The sequence below is a fragment of the Trachemys scripta genome, chromosome 18 (genome assembly GCF_013100865.1).
Source record: "Trachemys scripta elegans isolate TJP31775 chromosome 18, CAS_Tse_1.0, whole genome shotgun sequence".
Classification (NCBI taxonomy): Eukaryota; Metazoa; Chordata; order Testudines; family Emydidae; genus Trachemys; species Trachemys scripta.
Genome location: NC_048315.1, coordinates 17,483,992 through 17,504,355, shown reverse-complemented (window position 1 = coordinate 17,504,355; position 20,364 = coordinate 17,483,992). Strand labels below are relative to the sequence as shown.

Genomic DNA, 20,364 nt, shown 5'->3' with positions numbered 1-20,364 from the left:
TCGATGGCTATTAGCCAGGATGGACAGGGATGGTGTCCCTAGCTTCTGTTTGCCAGAAGCTGGGAATGGGCGACAGGGGATGGATCGCTTGGTGATTACCTGTTCTGTTCATTCCCTCTGGGGCACCTGGCATTGGCCACTGTAGGAAGACACGATACTGGGCTAGATGGATCTTCGGTCTGACCCAGTATGGCTGTTCTTATGTAAAAACCTAACTGGCTTCAAGGCTGAGCTTGATAAGTTTTTGGAAGGGATAGTATGATGAGACTGCCTACAATGGTAGATTGCCGTTGTGAGACTGCAAGTAGCAAATATGCCCTGTGATAGAACACTAGATGGGGAGGGCTCTGAATTACTACAGAGAATTCTTTTCTGGTTTCTGGCTGTTGGGTCTTGCCCAAATGCTCAGGGTCTAACTAACTGCCATTCCCCCCCTGGTCAGATTGGCAGAGACCCTGAGTTGGTTGGGTTTTTTGCCTTCCTCCCCAGCATGGGTCATTTGGAGGTTTAAATTAGTGTAAATGGTGGATTCTCTGTAACTTGAAGTCTTTAAATCATGATTTGAGGATTTCAGTAACTCAGTCAGAGGTTATGGGTCTATTACAGAAGTGGGTGGGAGAGGTTCTGTGGCCTGCAATGTGCAGGTGGTCAGACAGGATGATCATAATGGTCCCTTCTGGTCTTAAAGTCTATTGGGGATTTGGAGGGTGGATCATTGTGAACCTCTGCTCCTTCCTTGCACAAAGTCTGAGTAAATGGGTTTTGTGTATGAGGGTCTCTGCTGAGGTACCAGGGCTGAAATGGAATCTTCCTAGCAGTGGGTGGCACACTCTGGCTGCAGTAGCCTCTGAATGTTTGTCTAGTTTAGAAAAAGAAATTGAGATTAAGTGGCATTTAGCAAACATGTGTTCACTAACCCAGACCTTTCTAACCAACTAATGAAGACATAGGTTAGCACATTTTACCCTGAATTAGCTATTCACCAGCTAAACCAACATAAAAGATGTTAACCTGCATCTAACACAAGTGCAATGATCACAGTACCAATAGGGTTAGCTAATCCCAACCTACATTTTACCTCTGTTCCTATTCTACACAACTCCCGCAAATTCCCTGAACCAGCCCTCTGTGTAGCACTGAGCACACTCACTAAATAAAGTCATGCCCAGAAAATAAAATTAAAATCCCTGCATTAATAAATCTGAAATGTTCAGTGGTTTGCTTCCCTCCATGTTACAGAGGCATCCTCAGGTAGAAGTGGGAGGAGAGAATTCATAGAAATGATTGTATTAGCATGTCACTAGGTTCTGCATTCAGAACAATGTCTTGTGCAATATGCAATTTCCACCCAAATCAGCACGATAGGGCAGAGTTTGTTAGGAGGCCAGAGCAGAAAGAGGAACTCATGGGAACAGCAAACATTTCAATTAACGGGCTGAGTTGGTTAGAAAGTGAAAGGCATGGAAACAATGGCAATTCCATCCAGCTGGATAGATTCAGGGTGTCTTTTCCAGATTTTGCATCATTTCTTCCTTCTATCATTTCAATATATTTCCTCTGCAGTCTCACACTAGCTGGAAATATGACCAGCTAGGATAATCTTGGATAATGATGTTAACAGTCATGCTAAAAAATCTGTTAGCTCAGTAGCAGAAGTGCAAGTCAGGAAGGAAAAATATCTGAGCAACAGGGTGGCTGTTTGTGAAAGTTCCTTCTTATTACCATGGGAATGAGGAACCAATCTGGAGAGCTTATTCCTCATTCCTGTGCCCAACACCGGGCCTGTACCCTACTTGTGCTGGGGGCTTGAGCAGTCCATAGGCCTTGACCTGCCTCTGAATGGGAACAAGAGACTGTAGATCACTACAGTTATAGGACAGTCAGACTTCCAGGTATCTCCTGGCTCTGGCACAGTCTAGTCTGTTTTATATAGGTTCTTATGTCATGCTCATCACTATAATATCGGAACACCTTCCAGAAGTGCAGTAAGCAATGTGACTAATATCATTTGCTGTCTGCTATTTATGAACTCTCCAATTTGCCCCTTAAGGGGCAAATCCTATTTCAGGGTGAAATTCACTCTTGTGCAGAAGGCCATCAGAGGCCTATGCACCACTTAAGTACTATGTAAGCTCTCAAAATTGGATTTAAGTGGGACTTAAGTGGTCTGCACAGCCAAAGTACTTGGAGACCTCCATGGAGAGAGAGTGGTGGGGAAGAACCCCTTCTTCCCAGACGATGAGCAGTGGAGCTGTTCTGTGGCTGCTACTCTAGCCTTCAAGCTTCCCCCACTCCATGGGGTGTGTATTTCCCACACTCAGACAAAGAAACTTCAGACCAGGAGGCCAGACTTGTCTGGAGTTGCTCTTTAGTTTGGTGCTTCAAATGTTGGCCAAGAAGCTGAGTGTGGATCTTCAATTTCAAAGAGATAGGGAGGTGTTCAGATCCCAATCCTCACTAAAATTAGACTGGGGTTAGAATCATTAGAAGGGACTACAAGGGTCATCTAGTCTAATCCCCTACCAAGATGCAGGATTAGTTGTGTCTAAACCATCCAAGACAGATGGTTATCCAGTCTTCTTTTGAAAACCTTCAGTGAAGAAGCTTCCACAACCTCCCAAGGCAGTCTGTTCCATTGTACTGCTCTTATAGATAGGAAGTTTTTCCTGAGATTTAATCTAAATCTGCTATGCTATAGTTTGAACCCATTGCCTCTTGTCCTGCCCTCTGTGGCAAAAGAGAACAGCTTTCCTCCATCTTTTTGTGGCAACCTTTCAAATATCTGAATACCACTAATATATCCCCCCTTAATCTCCTCTTTTCCAACCTAAACATACACTGTTCCTTCAGCCTTTGCTTGTATGGCTTGCATTCTATCCCTTTGATCATCTTTGTCACTTGATTCTGGATCCTTTTGAGTTTCTCTACATACTTTCTATACATTGGTGACCAAAATTGGATACAGTACTCCAGCTGAGGCCTAACCAGCACTGAGTAGAGTGGAACTATCACTTCCCATGACTTACATGCTCTGCCTCTGTTGATGCAACCTAAAGTTGCATTTGGTTTTTTTTGTAACAGCATGGCACTGCTGACTAACGTTGAGGTTGTGCTACACCACAACTCCCAGATCATTCTCAGCAGTGCTGCTGCCAAGCCAGTTTTCCCCCATTCTGTATTTGTGCATTTGTTTTTTCTTCCCTAAGTATAGCACCTTATATTTGTCTTTCTTGAATTTCATTTTATTGTCTATAGCCTCATTCTTCAATTTATCAAGATCCCTCTGAATTTCAGCTCTATCCTCCATAATACTGGCAACACCCCCAGCTTTGTCATCTGCAAACTTCATCAGTATGCTCTCTATTCCTACATCCAGGTCACTAATACAGATGTTAAACAACACTGGAGCCAGAACATATCCCTGTGGAATTCCATTTGATAAGTCTCTCCAATCTGACATCATTCCATTAATAGTTATTCTTTGTTTGCGGTTATTTAACTAATTATATATCCACTTAATGGTACTTCTGTCAAGCCTGCATTTCTCCAGCTTACTTATCAGAATGTCATGTGTCGAAGAACAGGTATATTATGTCCACCGCATTCCCCCTACCCATCAAATCAGTTACCCTGTCAAAGGTTTGGGTCCAAAGAGGGCTCATGTTTGGATTTGGACTTCTCATCAGATTTCAGGACTACAAAATGGTAGAAATCGCTCAAGATCAGCTGTTCTCATGAGATTTCAGATCCATCCAAATAAAAAAAAATTGACGGCTTTGTGGTTTTTGATCCAATCCAGAACAAAAAACACAAGGGTATGGGACTATGGAGTCAAATTGACCCCTCACTAGAAAATTTGGAAAGGGTTCAGATTAGAGATTCCAGGTTTACCCTATCTGTGGGTCTGAAGTGACAGGTATTGGACTTTTTTGATTTAACAGCTATTTAGAAGTAGAAGTCTTAAACCTATGGCCTCAATTCAGGAAAGGACTTAAGTATGTGCTTATATGTGTTCTGAACTAAGGAGGCATTTTTGATTCTCTATGCCCAAACCCTACAATTAGCTATACAATGGACTGATTGATTTTTACTTATTTGCAGGCCTTGCTACAGAGCCCATCACCATAATATCTTGATTTTTCCATTGTCTTCATTATAATAATACCTACCTGTTATACAGCAATTTTCATCTGTAGATCTCAAAGCACTTTACAATGATGTAAGCATCATTACCCCCAGTTTACCAATGGGGAAACTGAGGCTTGATGAGGGGAAGTGACTTGCTCAAGATCACACAGCAATCCAGTGGCAGAGTTCGGAATAGAATCCGGGTCTCGAGTCCCACCCCAGTGCTCTCTCCCCTAGGCAACACTCCCTACAGCTAAACATTGACTTGCTAATTGAATAGTATAACATGCAGTGCTGTCACAAAGAAACCACACAGTGCTGTGCTGGGTTGTATTGCTAGGGGTATCACATACAGGGCCCAACATTCAGTTACGAAATGTGCCTGTTCCTTCCAGGAAGATTTTTTAGAAGCACAGTAGATCTCTCATTTCAGGTGACCTCTTTCATATCTAGAAAATGTCAAGATAGCTCAGCAATAAGTTTACCTGCCTATTTCTGAAACATGTGTCCAACATCTCCACTCATTAGATAACACTTCACACTAGGTTTTGCTCACATTACGCTGCTCTGCATCACACACACTGAAAAGTGTAGCCTCATGCCCCATCAGGCTGATTTTCTATTCACAGGCCACGTGGCTCAGAAGGATTTAAAAACAGAACAAAACAGGAGAGAGCTAGTTCTCTGGGATGTGAAAAAAGAATCAGAAATATCAACACCAGCCAGTAATACGGGGAAAGAGGCACTTACGTAATACTTGTCGTCACTCTCATTGTAGGCCAGTTTCACAACACCATAGGAGCCCTATAAATAAACACAAATTACACAGTCAGTTCGGCTGCCTTGCTTTGTTTGCCTGCTGCTCAAGGCTTATCATGTTTGGCCTTGCAGTGAAAAATAAGAAGTACACTCAACAGCCTCAAGCAAAAGCTTCACGTGATGTCATATTGTGTTATACAGTGCAGCTCCCTTCCCCCTATGAAACGCAACTCAGATGGACCAAGACACATATAGGGCAAAGGGAGTTTCTCTTCTCTTCATTGTTATGTTCAATGCCAGGGATAATGTCCTTCCTCTCCTGACAGCTATTTCATTTGGGCAATAATGATGGCGCACAGAGCATTTCCTGAGGATTAATGACTGTCTGGAAGGAACTGCCTCAGGCCATTAACTCCAACCAGTTATTAATCCTCAGCAAATGCCCTGAGCCAAGGTTATATTTTTATTACAAGTTGAACATTGGGGAAAATTTTTTTTTTAAAGTCTTTTTGTTTCTGTGTTAGTTTTTTATATTCCCTTCATACACCCCCTCACAACTGGAGGCCCCCACCATTTTCATAGAGGACTTTCCATGCGCTGGGAGTTTATAGGAAATTAACACTTTGTAGATCATATCTTCAGCTGATGTTAATTGGCACAGTTCTAATGAGTGTGTGTTGCCTGGTCAGTTGCAGTTTATGGAAAGGTCAGTACTAGAGCATGTGGAACATGACAGCTCCAGTAGGAGCTCAAAGTAAAACCACTGAAATTTCGTCTAGTTTTCTGTCAACTCTATACATTTTACAAGGCCAAGATATTAAACTATAATTAGATTCCTCCTCCAATAGTTGCCCATTAAATACATGTATAAGAACTACACTAAGGGTGTGAGCCAACTCCCGCTGAAATCAGTAGGAGCATTTCCATTGACTTAAGAGTTGGAATGAGACCCTAAATCTCATGAAGGGCTGGTGAGCAAAGCTTTGGGCCTGACCAAAAACCCACTGGAGTCAATGGAAGTCTTTCCATTGACTTTACTGGGCTATGGATCAGGCCCATTGTGAATTATTTAATGTGGCAAATTAGAAAGTAAAGGTGAAATTCACTCCTCTGTAGAAGGCCTGCACAAGCCCTGTCTACCACTTAAGTCCCACTAAAGCCACCAAAATAAGGTTTAAATGGGTCTTAAGGAGAGCATAGGGCTTGGTGGGCCCTCTGCACAAGACTGAGGGCTTGGACTGTGATACATTTACGCACCTTGAATAGTAATATACTCTTCATTGACCGCCATGGATCTAATGGAAGAGTAAGGTACTACACGAGGGGAGTAAGCGTATTGCAATGTGGCCCTAATTAAAGAAATACAATTTTTAAAAAATCAAGGAAAGGGCTTTGCTCATTCATTCTGATAGATGTAATTTAGCTTTAAATGGAGGTGAGGCCCAAACAGAATTCCCAGATCCAAACACCCTGGAACCATGGAAAAGTCTGGAGACAGATCTGAATTTGCAGCTGGTTCCTACCTCTATCATGTGCAAAGCCAAAGACTCAGGTCCAAACACCTTCAGAATTGCATCTCTCTGAACTTCCTGACCTGGACCAATCTCTATTTTAATTTTTTAGGGTAAACTTCCACAAATGAATGTGCTGTGGTAAACTGCGTATGTGTCATAAAGTCTTGGTGATATGAAAAATGCCTAGAGCGCTCTCTCAGATAAGAAGACAGGAGACCCCTCGGAGAATATCTGTGAATGAGAATTGTCAAGTCTGGAGATGGGCATAATTGAGAATTAGCAAGAGTCTCCAATATTCTCTCCCTGATTCTGCTCTCTACAGGTACTGTACCCGTACACAATTAATCTAGACAGGTACATTCAAAGCCTCGCAACAGAAATCACCCACTGCCCTTTCCCCCATTCCTGCATGCATATGAAGGACAAAAAGAAGGCAGCAACTGTGGTTTCTTGTCACAGAAAACAGGTGCTAAAACTTGGAAATGAGCCACACATATGTTTTGATATACACAGTAATTACTACCACCCCAGGGACTGGCTGCAGTGCAGAATCACAGCATGCTTATGAAACACCTACTCTACTACAACCTGGTGCTTGCTAATCTGGATGCTTTAACTGATCCACACAGTCAGTTTGTAAGTAAGAAGACATTTCTCTGAAATGGTCAGAGTCTGTGAGCCCTAGAGAAGTTTGAGCTAATAACCTTTTTGGTGAAACTACCTGTGGAAGCAGGTGTAGTCACTTCAAAATGGAATACATAGATCGCAATAGCAAGTACAGCCTTTAGGGAACTATCATTTACTGATCCATCTGCAGACACATGGCATGAGTCCAAATGTGCAGGTGTCTGAACTGTTCCCCAGTTCAGACCTTTAAATAACTTGCAGTGAATCTCTTCTGGAATCATTCTGAGACTTTTAAATACAGAATAGAATTAAATCAGCAATTTCTACATGGAAATAAGATTTAACCAGTCCTGACGGAGAACAAGTGCCCGCCTTTATCTCTCTTTTCTCATTGGTTGGATTAATTCATTAAAGGACCTTGGTGTTACATTTGGCAAGAAACACCCTGGAAGAGAGCCAGCTCAATACGGTCAGTTGGAAGGAAAATAAATGTAGATGTCAGAACAAGTAGTTCAACACTGATCTTGAGCAAAACTTGATAAGACAAATCAGAGGGAAGAAAAGAAAGGCTGAATATAGTCTTGGACTATATCGGTCTTCAGGGCAGGGATCGTGTCTTCACGTGGGTGTGCATGTAGCACAATGGGGCTGCTGGGTGCTACTGTAATAGAAACCTTAATTACACTAACATACCTTGCCAATTTCACTTTGCAACTTGTATTGGTTTAATTGCACACAGTCCTGCAGATCAAAAAGAGAAAAAAATAGGGTATTAGTAAAAAGGAATTACTGTGAGCTTGAATCAGTACCAAGAGAAGAAAAAGTCCCGAAGACAGAAGCATTAAGGCTTATTTAAGCCATTATATGTTAAGTTATAGTTACAGCATTTTTAGGACAATAGAACAAAGTAATTATGGGCCAGATTCTGAGCTCAGTTACACTGGCGTAAATCTGGAGTAACTCCACTCACTTCAATAATGTTATTGGTATAAATCAGAGCAGAATCTGGCCCTTTTATGTTTAAAATGTGGGAGGTTGTATCTAACCACTGCAGTTAACAAGGAATAGAATTCAAACATCCAGAATACACATTTTAAAAGAAACAAGCATTCAGGCAAACTCATTTAAAAGACTACCAAAAAGAATAACAAACTCTCAAACTGATCTGATATTTATTAGAATCAATTATCTGTAAACTGCATTAACCTCTATTTGTGAGTTATCAAGGAATGAAATTCCAGTAAGTTCAGATCATTGTAATTGTAATTAGGGTGGGAAAAAAAAGCCAGATGTGACAGAAGCCCACCCAACTGAGTTCATTACAACTGTCAAGGCAGGAGTACAACATGCTGCCTTTGTGGGACCTTCAATTCCTCCTACAGATCTGCGTGCCCTGGGGAGCTCCATGGGGACCTGTACCGTTTTACGAGTCACGTGCTCCATCTAGGAAGCTAAAGGTGTTCTTTTAATGCTCCATTAAGGATAGGATGCAATTCACTGCAAACTTAAAACTGCTACTCTGAAAAGTAACTACGGTATATAACTATGGAACCTGCTTATCCATCAGATCTGCTCCTGGTTTGCATCACAGTCAGAGCTGTGATTTAAGTGACTACAATACGTTTGTGTCAGAGTGGTCTGCAAAATTAAAAATTAAATTTCACAAACAAAACAAATAAAAAATTCAAAGTGGTTTTCACTTTGCAGTTCAAATCAGACCCTATTTTTTGTTTTTTTTTAAATGTTTGTTTTCTCTTCTGTTTTCACAATATTTGTTTTCATTTTTGTGTTTTTCTTCTTTTTTTTCTCTCCCTCCTCCCTCCCATGCCCCAACCCCAAAGTTTGGGGAAAAAATGTGTTTGAAAAATTTCAGCCAGCTGTAATTTATTTTCCATGCCTATTAACCCTTACTAATAAGGCAAAGAGGCACTGAGCAGGATTCTATTCTATTTTGTACAGCAGCAGATTTGTTGATCACATTCCAATTATTTATAAAGGCACTTCATTATATAAGATGATAATATCAGAGCTCATAAAAGTAGCTAGCTCTGTTGCAAGAAGCACACTAGCTATCCGTCTTTCTTTTATTGATGAATGTTAACTATATTCTTTTGTCCTGAAACACTACAAAAAAGACATGGGGTTGATATGATACCTGTTACATCGGTGTAAATCCGAAGTAACTCCTCAACATGGAATCTGAGCACCATGCAAAACAGTACACTAGATGAGACATGCCTCGTAGTGGGTCTCTCTTGATCCCTCTGAAAGAGTAGGGTTATTTTTGTCTGTTGTTGTGTGGGAAAGCTAAGTGGATGAAGTGAGCTCTACATTTTGCCCTGAAGGTGGTATGGTTCGTGGCTGTTCTATGATCCTGTGGCAGTGAGTTCCACAGTCATGGATCAGCCTCTGTGAAAGCTCTATCACCTGCAAATGAGTGTTACTCTTGAAGTGGACTGTTCCATTGTTCCTGAAGAACAGAGCTTTTGTGGGAGGTTGTGGTCCTGAATTATGATGCAGTCCTTTAGGTATTCTGGACCCATCCCACCGAGGGCTTTGAATGTAAGTGAAATCAGAATCTGGCCCTTTGTTCCTAAATGACAATACTTTAATTGAGGCTCTTCTAGGAGTAGCTTGGTGTACCATATGGGCAACTAAGGAGGACGCAGTCAGGATCAGCTCAGTCATTTGGGGTAATGGCAGAGCCAAATAACTAGGTGAAGCAGCAAGATAAAACAAGGAGGGCATCCAATATACTGCCAACAATTGTAACTTTTACATATGGGATATAAATGTATACAAACCATTGAAATTAATAGAAAGACTCCATTTGGATCAGACTCTTTGAGAGTCAAGGGCCAATTTTTTCAAGGGTCTCTGGACTGTACTATCTTCAGGGCCCGAAGTACACACGGATCAGAGGCCTTTTGAAAACTCCAGCATCAAAGGTTCAGTTCTCTGGGGTGAAATTTTATCTAGGTAATTCTGCAAGCTAAGAAAAGAGCCAGACATGCTTCTGGCTCTAAACAAAGATATCATCACCAGACTATAAAGGCCCACATGAGCTATATGGGCCAGATTTTTAAAGATATTTAGGCACCTAAAGATGAAAACAGTCACCACTGCTATTTTCAAATGCACCTAGATGCCTAACAGCCATTTAAATCAAGTGCCTAAATACCTTTCAAAATTTGGCCCAATATCTCCATATTAGCAGGCCACTGACGAGTATTCAGGTTTTGGGCATTAGATACAATGCAATGAGTTAAAACCTTCCACAGGGTGCAGAAGACATGCATAGCATGAACTCTAGGAATATCTTCCACATTAAACACATACTGGATACATAGCAACCATGGGAGAATTTTCAATGTGTGCAGCACCACTAAATATTGACACAGATCCACCCCTGAGCATTGCACATCCTGTGGTGGACTTTCATTTCGGAACTATGCTAAACAAAGGAGGCTACATGTGTATGGGGTCAATCCAACTCCTAGTGAAGTCAACAGCAAGATTTACATTGGGACAGATTTACAAAGGCACTTGGACACATAACGATGTAGATAGGTGTCTAGTGGGATTTACAAATGTGCCTAAATGAGGTAGGTGCCTAATTCCCACTGAAATTCAAAGTTAGACAATGTAAATAAAGAGACAATTTGTCCCAGAATGCTTAGGTACTGAGGGCCTGATTTTCAGAGACTGTGAGCTTCTTCTGACTTCACTGGGAATTGCAGTTTCTCAGCACTTCTGAAAATGAGATCCTGTATCATCAACAGCTTCTACCAAAAAGAAAATAAAAAGATGAGAGGAAGGATCAATTACCGAGTTCAAATATGTTCTTTTAGGTCTAAGAAGTCCTATTGAAATAAGAAAACAAACCTTGCAGTGTGTTTATTATCCTGACAGCATTCCACAAAAATGAAAGTGAAATTTATTCTGCTGGAGCCAAAATGTCTGTGTTTTAATGAAACCACATCATGTGACTTCCATTATGATCTACAGCAAGAAGAGTATACTGTCAGAGCATTCACTGATGAGCCTCCATTGGACTGCTGCTAAATGCACAATAGTCAGCCCATGGTATAACATCATAGAACACCAGCACAGCACAGGCCATCTGAACAGACAGTTTTGGTTAATGGTACAGACAGTAGCTGTTGCAGAGTATTTGTGAGCATATAAGCAAAGCAATTCTGTATCCTGTGCACTTTACTGAAGGTACGTGAGGCTGAAGAAATGCAATGGAACTTTTTTCCTTCCTGTTAAATTTTGCTAGGGTTTGGAGGATTCCTCTGGGGCACAGGATTCAGATTTCAGGATATTGGTCTAAGATCCAAAATGCTGCTTGTTGTGTAGCAGCACACGTGTCACTGAAAATAACTGCTACATGACATGAGACCCTTATGGGCATGACCACCAGGGATCCTAATTTTTCATGGAAAAAAAAAATCAAAATTCTCCAATAAAAAATACATAAAAATCCATGTTTTTCTGTGATTAAAATGTAACACTGCATTTTAATTTCCCTAGCCACCCTATATATAGGTATCAGTCTAACACAATATTTTATTGATATATTTACAATTTTTAAACAAATTGAAAGTCTACCAGTGACATCAATCATTATAATCAAATAAAATTAATAGAATTGCAATTTGTATTTCTTACATGTACCAAATACTTCTATGTCTGTCAGCCCCGGGTGGTGGGACTTGGGCTGACAGTGGAAACCCCGCTGCTCGGCACTGTCAGTGGGAGCCCGGGGCTGTCAGCCCGAGCCCCACCAGTCCAGTTTGGTTAATACAGAGAGCTGGATAAGGAAGGCATGGATAAAGAGGGTTCTACTGTACATGTTTTTATTTTTTCACCAAATGCAAAAACTTAAGATTCTTTGTAAAAACACAAATTCTGCATTTTCCCATGGCAAATGGATTTCCAGGATCCCGGCTGATCACTAATGTGAATAGAGCAGACTGGCAGTGGATATAGGCCAGTGAGGAGGGGAAAGAAGGGAGGACAGGTTCCATAATTTACTTCCTCCTCCCCCAAATCCTGCAGAGGCCCCACAGCAAGTGGGAAAGGGGTCCATTGGAGCAGGGCTGTAAATGCCAATTTCTGGGGCACTGTCCCCTGTAAACATTCCTGGAGTCAGTTAACACTGACCCTATCAGAAATAACATACATCGCCTTCCCACCTCACAACACAACCACAGCCAAGATGGCTTTGTGGGGTGGTATTCAGCAAGGCGCCAATGGCAACAGCAGTACTGAGGCACAGGGGCTCCTCATGAATGGCTTTGGTGGATCCTTGGAGAGTCACGACGATGTTGAAAGCCAAATCCCTGGCATCGCTGTGGGAGGAAAGACTCAATGGCAGTACAAAGGCATAGGGAGCAGAGGTGCTATGCAGAAGGATAGCCCATCTGCAGGACTGGCATATTCCTGAACTCTGCAGGGTTGGGAGGCCACATGCCTGACTGTCTGTGCAGCTTGCCCAAGCATAGGGGAGAACTGCAGACAGATGTTAGGAGGTTGTAGGGCCTCTCCTGTGGGTATTTTCATAGGAAGGTCAAAGAGATACACACAAGGGCAACTTATATCTCCTAAGCCCCCAGTCCTGGCTTCTACTCTGCAAATCCTTTCCAATCCCAGAGCCATGACAGGACTCCAGGCCCTGTGTCTTACCAGGCTTAGTGCAGGGACAGGAAACGTAGGCACTCCTAGATGGAAGTCAGAAAATGCAGTCCAGGACCCTAGCTGGGATATAACTGCCCACAAATCCTCTTCATGCTATTGTCTGCCTTAGTGAGACTTTCCCTGAGGAGTCAGCTCTGGGGGATGCAATGACTGCAGCTCCTCCACCACAGGACACTAAAGGGCTTGCACACCTTGTCACAACCCTTTACAATGCTTTACTCCCTTCTACAGCTGCTACTAGCCTGCTCTCTTCTTCCTTCCCTCTACATTTTATACCATGCCATGGATTAAATGAAAAGTAAATATACCAAGGATGAAACACCGAAGGCTTCAGATGGGCACTCACTTTGCACAGGTCCTCTGCACAAGGATGAATTTCACCCGAACAGAAGAAGGCCCATCAGCATAGCAGCCTTTCACTAAGTGCCTTGCAGAATGAACACAACATCCACAAGAAATTTAACTACTAAAGTTGATTCTTTAGTGGTTAGAACAGCAGCAGCTTTCTTTAATGAGAATGGTCTCGGGGGACAGGCAAGCAGGAAAGAACAGATTGCTAGCTTCTAAGGTAGAAATTCTTCCACAGCAGTAGTTTTTTGTGCTTAATTAGTTCAAGGGCTTCCCTTATCCCTCTTCAGTGAGTTTTTGGGTGTGCAGGAATCGTCTAAGAGAGATTCTGCAAGAAGGGTGACATTCACTCCATGCAGGGGGCCAGCACAAAACATAGGCATCACTGAAGTTCCATGTAAACTGTTGGAGAATAGATTGTGGTTTAGGCCTTAAGTAGAGCCTAAGGCTTTGTGCTGGCTCTCTGGACATGGATGCATTTCACTCTTAATGTACTCAAGACTCCATTTAACCTAGATATTTCCAGCTTTTGCTTGTTAATTTCAACACGGCAGTTGCATATACAGAGGCAACCTAGATTTCATCTCCCAAAGATGTCTTGTTTTTCTCCTCAGACAATGCATATCTTATCTGGGTCCCCCTCTGTGACCCAAGGATCGCGTGATGCCAGCTGGCAAAGGCCATAAGGGTTACAGGGATCCCCTAGGTGTGGCATTTAAATTCTAGTTCAATACAGAGTGTCATGTAAGGTCTCTAATGAAATCCTGTGTCATACTGATTCTCTTAATCATTGTGAGATGTATGTATGGGTGATATTTAAGGAGTTATGTATCTGTATAAAAATTTATGTTTTTAAAGCATGTTAAAGCTTAAAGCTGCAGTATTCCATAGTAGTCACCAATATGCAAAATACAGCAATATTTTTTATGTGAGAGGTAGTGGTGAAATATAACTAAAAGAATGGGGGAAATTATTACTTAAATTATACCACTGTAATCAACACTGCTGACATTTGCAGGTAACAGTACATCAGCAATAAGAAATTACACCTCTACCCCAATATAACAAGACCCGATATAACACGAATTCGGATATAACGCGGTAAAGCAGTGCTCTGGGGGCGCGGGGCTGCGCGCTCTGGCAGATCAAAGCAAGTTCGATATAATGCGGTTTCACCTATAACGCGGTAAGATTTTTTGGCTCCCAAGGACAGCGTTATATTGGGGTAGAGGTGTACCTGGGGCCTGATCTTGTTCCCAGTGAAGTCGATAGGAGTTTTTTATTCACCTCACTGGGAGCAGAATCCAACCCTAGGTACTGCAGTAACAGGACTACATTAGCTCTCTCTCTCCCCAAAGCAGCACGTCTGAGGCAGGTCTGTGCTGTGGCCGGCGGGAAGAAGCGTCTCTCCCCGCCACGGCAGGTCTGTGCTGGGTTTGGTGGGGAGAAGAGCCTTTCCTTGCTACGGCAGGTCTGTGCTGGGGGAGAGGCATCTCTCCCCACTGCAGCCCTGAGCCCCTGCAGGGCCGGTGCAAGGAAGTTTCGCGCCCTAGGCGAAACTTCCACCTTGCCCCCCCCCCCCCCCAGCCCTATGGCAGCTCCCCGCTCCCCCCTCCGCCCTGAGGCACCCCCCCCCCGTGGCAGCGCCCTGCCCTGAGGTGCCCCCCCCCCAGCAACTCATCCCCCACGGGGAGCCGTGCGGCAGCTCCCCACCCCAGCTCACCTCTGCTCCGCCTCCTCCTCTGATTGGCGCTGCAAGCCTGGGAGGCGGGAGAAGTGGAGCGGCGACCACACGCTCGGGGAGGAACCTGGAAACAAAAATTGGGGGCACCACTTTTTGGCACCCCTAAACTTGGCACCCTAGGCACCTGCCTAGTTCGCCTTAATGGTAGCACCGGCCCTGCTTAATAGGCGTCTGCATGGCCGCGCAGTTTAGAGGGAACTTAGGTTCCAAACCCGTAAGCCTTTTTCTTGACCTTCTCCAATTCCAATATATCTTTTTTTAATATGGAGTGACCGGAACTGCATGCAGTATTTGAGTTATATATATATATAGTGGCATTATGATATTTTCTGTCTTATTATCGATCCTTTCCTAATGGTTCCTATCATTCTGTGCTTTTTTGACTGCTTGCTGCACATTGAGTAGATGTTTTCAGAGAACTATCCACAACGACTCCAAGATTTCTTTCTTGAGTGGTAACAGCTGATTTAGACCCCATCATTTTATATGGTTAGTTTGGATTATGTTTTCCAACGTGCATAACTTTGCACTTATCAATACTGAATTTCATCTTCCATTTTGTTGCCCAGTCACCCAGTTTAGTGAAATCCCTTTGTAACTCTTCACAGTCAGCTTAACTATCTTGAGTAATTTTATCTCATCTGCAAATTTTGCCACCGCACTGTTCCTCCCCTTTTCCAGATAATTTCTGAACATGTTGAACAGCATACATCCCAGTACAGATCCCTTGGAGGACCCTGCTATTTACCTCTCTTCATTGTGAAAACCTACCCTTTGTTTCCTATCTGTTTAACCAGATACTGATCCATGAGAGTACCTCCCTCTCTTATCTCTTGACAACTTACTTTGCTTAACAACCTTTGGCATGGGACATGTTGAAGGCTTTCTGAAAGTCCAAGTACACTACAGCAACTAGATCACCCTTGTCCACATGCTTGTTGACTCCTTCAAAGAATCCTAATAGATTGGAGAGGCATGATTTCTCTTTACAAAAGCAGTGTTGACTCTTCCTCAACATACTGTATCATGTTCATCTATGTGTCTGATAATTCTGTTCTTTACTATAGTTTCAGTAAACTGATGTTTGGCTTACTGGCCTGCCAGGATTAGGGTTACCATACGTCCAGATTTTCCCGGACATGTCCGGCTTTTTGGGCCTCAAATCCCCGTCCGGGGGGAAATCCCAAAAAGCCGGACATGTCCGGGAAAATAGGAAGGGAGGGACCGGAGGTGCTCGGCCAGGGGTGCGGAGCCGGGGGCCGGCAGCGCGGAGCCGGGGCCGGGCGGTGCTCGGCCAGGGCCGGGACTGGCGGTGTGGAGCCAGGTGCCAGGCGGTGCGGGGCTGGGCGGTGCTTGGCCGGGGGCCAGGCGGTGCAGGGCCACGGGTCAGGGCCGGGTGGTGCTCAGCCGGGAGTCGGTGGTGCCGGGCCGGGCAGTGCTCGGCCGGGGGTTGGGGCCGGGGTCCGGCGCCCCAGGGCCTGAGCCACGCCGGGCAGGAGACGCCAAGGTCAAAGCCTCTTGGCCTGGGCCGGCCGGCCGCCAGAGGGAGCCACTCGGCCGGAGGGGCCAGACTGGGCAGCGCCCCCCGCCCCAGCTTGCCTGCTGCTTCAGGCTTCCCGCAAATCAAATGTTTGCGGGAAGCAGGGGAGGGACGGGGGGGGGGGGGGCGAAGCGTCCAGGGGAGAGGGCAGAGTTGGGGCGGGGCCGGGGCCCGTAGAGTGTCCTCTTTTTGGAACCTTAAAATATGGTAACCCTACCCAGGATTGCCTCAAGCCTTTTTTTAAAAATCGGCATTACATTTACTATTCTCCAGTTATATGGCACAGAGGCTGATTTAAGCAATAAGTTACATACCACAGTTAGTAGTTTTCCAATTTTGTATTAGAGTTCCTTCAAAACTCTTGGGTGCATACCATCTGGTCATGATGACTTATTACTATTTAATTTATTAATTTGATTGAAAACTTCCTTTACTGACACCTTGATCTGGGACAGCTCTTCACATTTGTCACCTAAAAAGAATGGCTAAGCTGTGGAAATTTCCCTCACATCCCCTGCAGTGAAGTCTAATGCAAAGAATTCATTTAGCTTCTCTGCAACAACAGCCTTGTCCTCCTTGAGTGCTCCTTTAGCACCTTAGATCATGCAGGTTTCAGAGTGGTAGCCGTGTTAGTCTGTATCATACAGACTTCCTGCTTCTAATGTGCTTAAAATTTTTTTGCTGTTAGTTTTTCATCTTTTGCTAGTTGCACTTCAAATTCTCTTTTGGCCTGCCTAATTATATTTTTACACTTGACTTGCCAGAGTTTATGCTTCTTTCCATTTTCCTCAGTAGGATTTAACCTCCAATATTTAAAGGATATCTTTCTTGCTTCTAACAGCCTCCTTTACTCTGCTGTTTAGCTATGGTGGCAGTTTTTTGGTCCTCTTACTGTTTTTTTTTATTTAGGGTATACATTTAGTTTGATCCTCTATTGTGGTGTTTTTAAATAGTTTCCATGCAAACTGCAGGAATTTCATTATAGTGACTGTTCCTTTTAATTTCCATTTAACTAGTTTCCTCATTTTTGTGTAGTTTCCCTTTTTGAAGTTAAATGCTTTCATAGTAAGTTTCTTTGCTATTTCTCCCCCCTACAAGCATGTTAAATTTAGTTACATTATAGTTCCTATTACTGAGTGGTCTGGCTATATTCACCTCTTGGAGCAGATCCTGTGCTCCACTTAGGACCAAATCAAGAATTGCCTCTCCCTTGTAGGTTCCAAGACTAGAGGCTCCAAGAAGCAGTCATTAATGAGGTCTAGAAATTTTATCTCTACATCCCATCCTGAGGTGGTATGTACCATAAAATATGGGGATAGTTGAAATCCCCCATTATTGTTAGGTATTCTGTTTTTGTAGCCTCTCTAATATCCCTGCACATTTTACAATCACTGACACCATCCTGGTAAAGTGGTCAGTAATATATTCCTACTGCTGTATTCTTATTATTCAAGCATGGAATTTCAATCTATAGAGATAATATTTACTAAAAAAAAAAAAAAAAACAATGAGGAGTCTTTGTGGCAGTCCTCGTGGCATCTTAGAGACTAATACATTTATTTGGGCATAAGCTTTCATGGGCTAGAACCCACTTCATCAGATGCATGGAGTGGAAAATACAGGAGCAGGTATAAATACATGAAAAGATGGGAGTTGCCTTACTAAGTGTGAGGTCAGTCAAAAACCAGTAGGAGAACACTTCAATCTCCCTGGTCACTCAATAACAGACATAAAAGTTCCAATTCTCCAACAAAACAAACTTCAAAAACAGACACCAACATGAAACTGCAGAACTGAAATTAATTTGCAAACTGGACACCATCAGATTAGGCCTGAATAAAAACTAGGAGTGGTTGAATCATTACAAAACCTAAACCTAATTTCCCCAATACTAATTTCCCCCTACTGTTACTCACACCTTCTTGTCAACTGTCTGAAATGGGCCACTCTCATTACCACTTCAAAAGTAATTTTTCCTCCCTTGGTATCCTGCTGTCAATTGAATTGTCTCGTTAGACTGACCTCACACTTGGTAAGGCAACTCACATCTTTTCATGTATTTATACCTGCTCCTGTATTTTCCACTCCAGGCATCTACTGAAGTGGGTTCTAGCCTACGAAAGCTTATGCCCAAATAAATTTATTAGTCTCTAAGGTGCCACGAGGACTCCTCGTTGTTTTTGCTGATACAGACTAACACGGCTACCACTCTGAAACCTGTCATTATATTTACTGTTTCATTCATTTAAGATTTTTACTAAATTTGACTCCATACTTTCTTTTACATATAGTGTCACTCCCCTACCAACATGACCTACTCTGTCATTCCTATATATTTTGTACCCTAGTATTATTGTGTCCCTTTGATTAATAGCATTCCACTAGGCTTCTGTGATGCCTATTATATCAATATCTTAATTTAATACCAGGCACTCAAGTTCACAAATCTTAGTTTTTAGACTTTTAGCATTTGTATACAGGAACTTATAAAATGTGTCTAAATTTAGTTGTCTGCCTTCATTGATGTAACTGAACGGGACTCTTTTTTGTTTGACTGTTTCTCGTCACATCCCACCTGTACTTTATCCACTTATATCCTTTCCTTTTTACTAGGATATACAGTATCTCCCTTAATATTCCCTTAAGGGATGTCTCTGTCTGGACTGTGTGCTTCTCTGCACCTGTTGGCTTTCCCTTGCCCTTAGTTTAAAAACTCCTCTACAATCTTTTTAATTTTACACGCCAGCAACCTGGTTCTGTTTTGATTTAGGCGGAGCCCATCCTTCCTGTATAGGCTCTTCCTTTCCCCAAAGGGGAATAAACCTAATAAATCTAAATCCTTCCTCCTAACACCATTGTCTCATCCATGCATTAAGACTCTTCAGTTCCATCTGTCTAACTGGCCCTGCAAGTGGAACTGTAAGCATTTCAGAGAAATACTTCACCTGCAGATTCGTTTCATTTACTGTAGTGCTCTTCACCATAAGGAATTTCATAACACCGCTGGAACAAAACAGGTGCAGTTTAATTGTAATTGCCTCCTCTCCTATTTTTCTGCAACCCCTGCTTCATTCCCGCTCTCTTGCCTAGCTGCATTCATTTTATAAATGCTCCAATTGTCCTTGGTCTCTCCTGGCTTTCCAGGGGAGCAAGCCAACCAATATGTTTTTGTTTCCAGCTTCCTATTCTATTCCCCCTCATCTAACCCCTGCTGCCCTACACACATCGATTCTCAAGGTCACGGACGTAACGATGCCCTTGTACACTGTGTATCCTCTCAAACACAGCACAAGTGCAGTTCATGCAGGCTTCCCTTGATGACTTGTTATGCTCCAGGACTGTGCACCATACAGCAGGTCTGATTCCCCAGCCAACAGTTAATCTGCAGTCCTAATTACTGTATCATAATTTAGTTTCACAGTGTAATCACTGCCAGAGATCTTAGTGTTACCTAAATTCTATAACCAGTACATAGAAGGAACTGCCAAACTGGATCACACCTGTGGTCCATCTAGTCTAATATCCTGTCTACAATGATAGCCAGCACCAGAGGCTTCAGAATAACCTGTGCATACTGAATGTTTTTTCCCTTCCTCTGGCAGCTAGCAGGAATATCCCTTATTACTATGGACCAGTCTATAGGACTTTTGCCTGATTAAGGACTGATGACTACAACCCAGAGTCCCTTTTCTTTACATACAGAATTAGTGGGGCTTTTCTTGTAGCTCAGAGAGGGGGCTGAGAAAGAAATTACACTCACTGAGCCTAAGTGATTTAGGAGTACAAGGCCCATTGACTTTCAGTGTGGTTTGTGTTCCTAAATCACATGGGGTAATTTTTCAAAGGGGCACTTAGGTGCCTAGTTCCATTAGAAATCAATGAGAGTTAGGTGCTATGAAAATCAGTGAGTTAGGTGCCTGAATGCCCTTTGTCCTTTTGAAAAAAAAATCTATCCCATAGGCACTTTTGAAAACTGCGTCCATTCTAAATATTTTACGCAT

General features: G+C 42.9%; 1 protein-coding gene across 6 annotated transcripts in view; it reads right to left on the bottom strand.

Moving 5' to 3' along the window:
• CAMKK1 (calcium/calmodulin dependent protein kinase kinase 1) overlaps positions 1-20,364 on the bottom strand; it is a 181,761-nt gene that overhangs the window by 77,071 nt on the left and 84,326 nt on the right. For all 6 annotated transcript variants that reach the window (XM_034752591.1, XM_034752595.1, XM_034752596.1 and 3 more), the window contains 2 exons: positions 7,722-7,769; positions 4,879-4,932 (listed from right to left, as the gene is read on the bottom strand). In XM_034752591.1, coding sequence (XP_034608482.1) covers positions 4,879-4,932; positions 7,722-7,769 — 102 coding nt within the window. The remainder of the gene's footprint in view (positions 1-4,878; positions 4,933-7,721; positions 7,770-20,364) is intronic.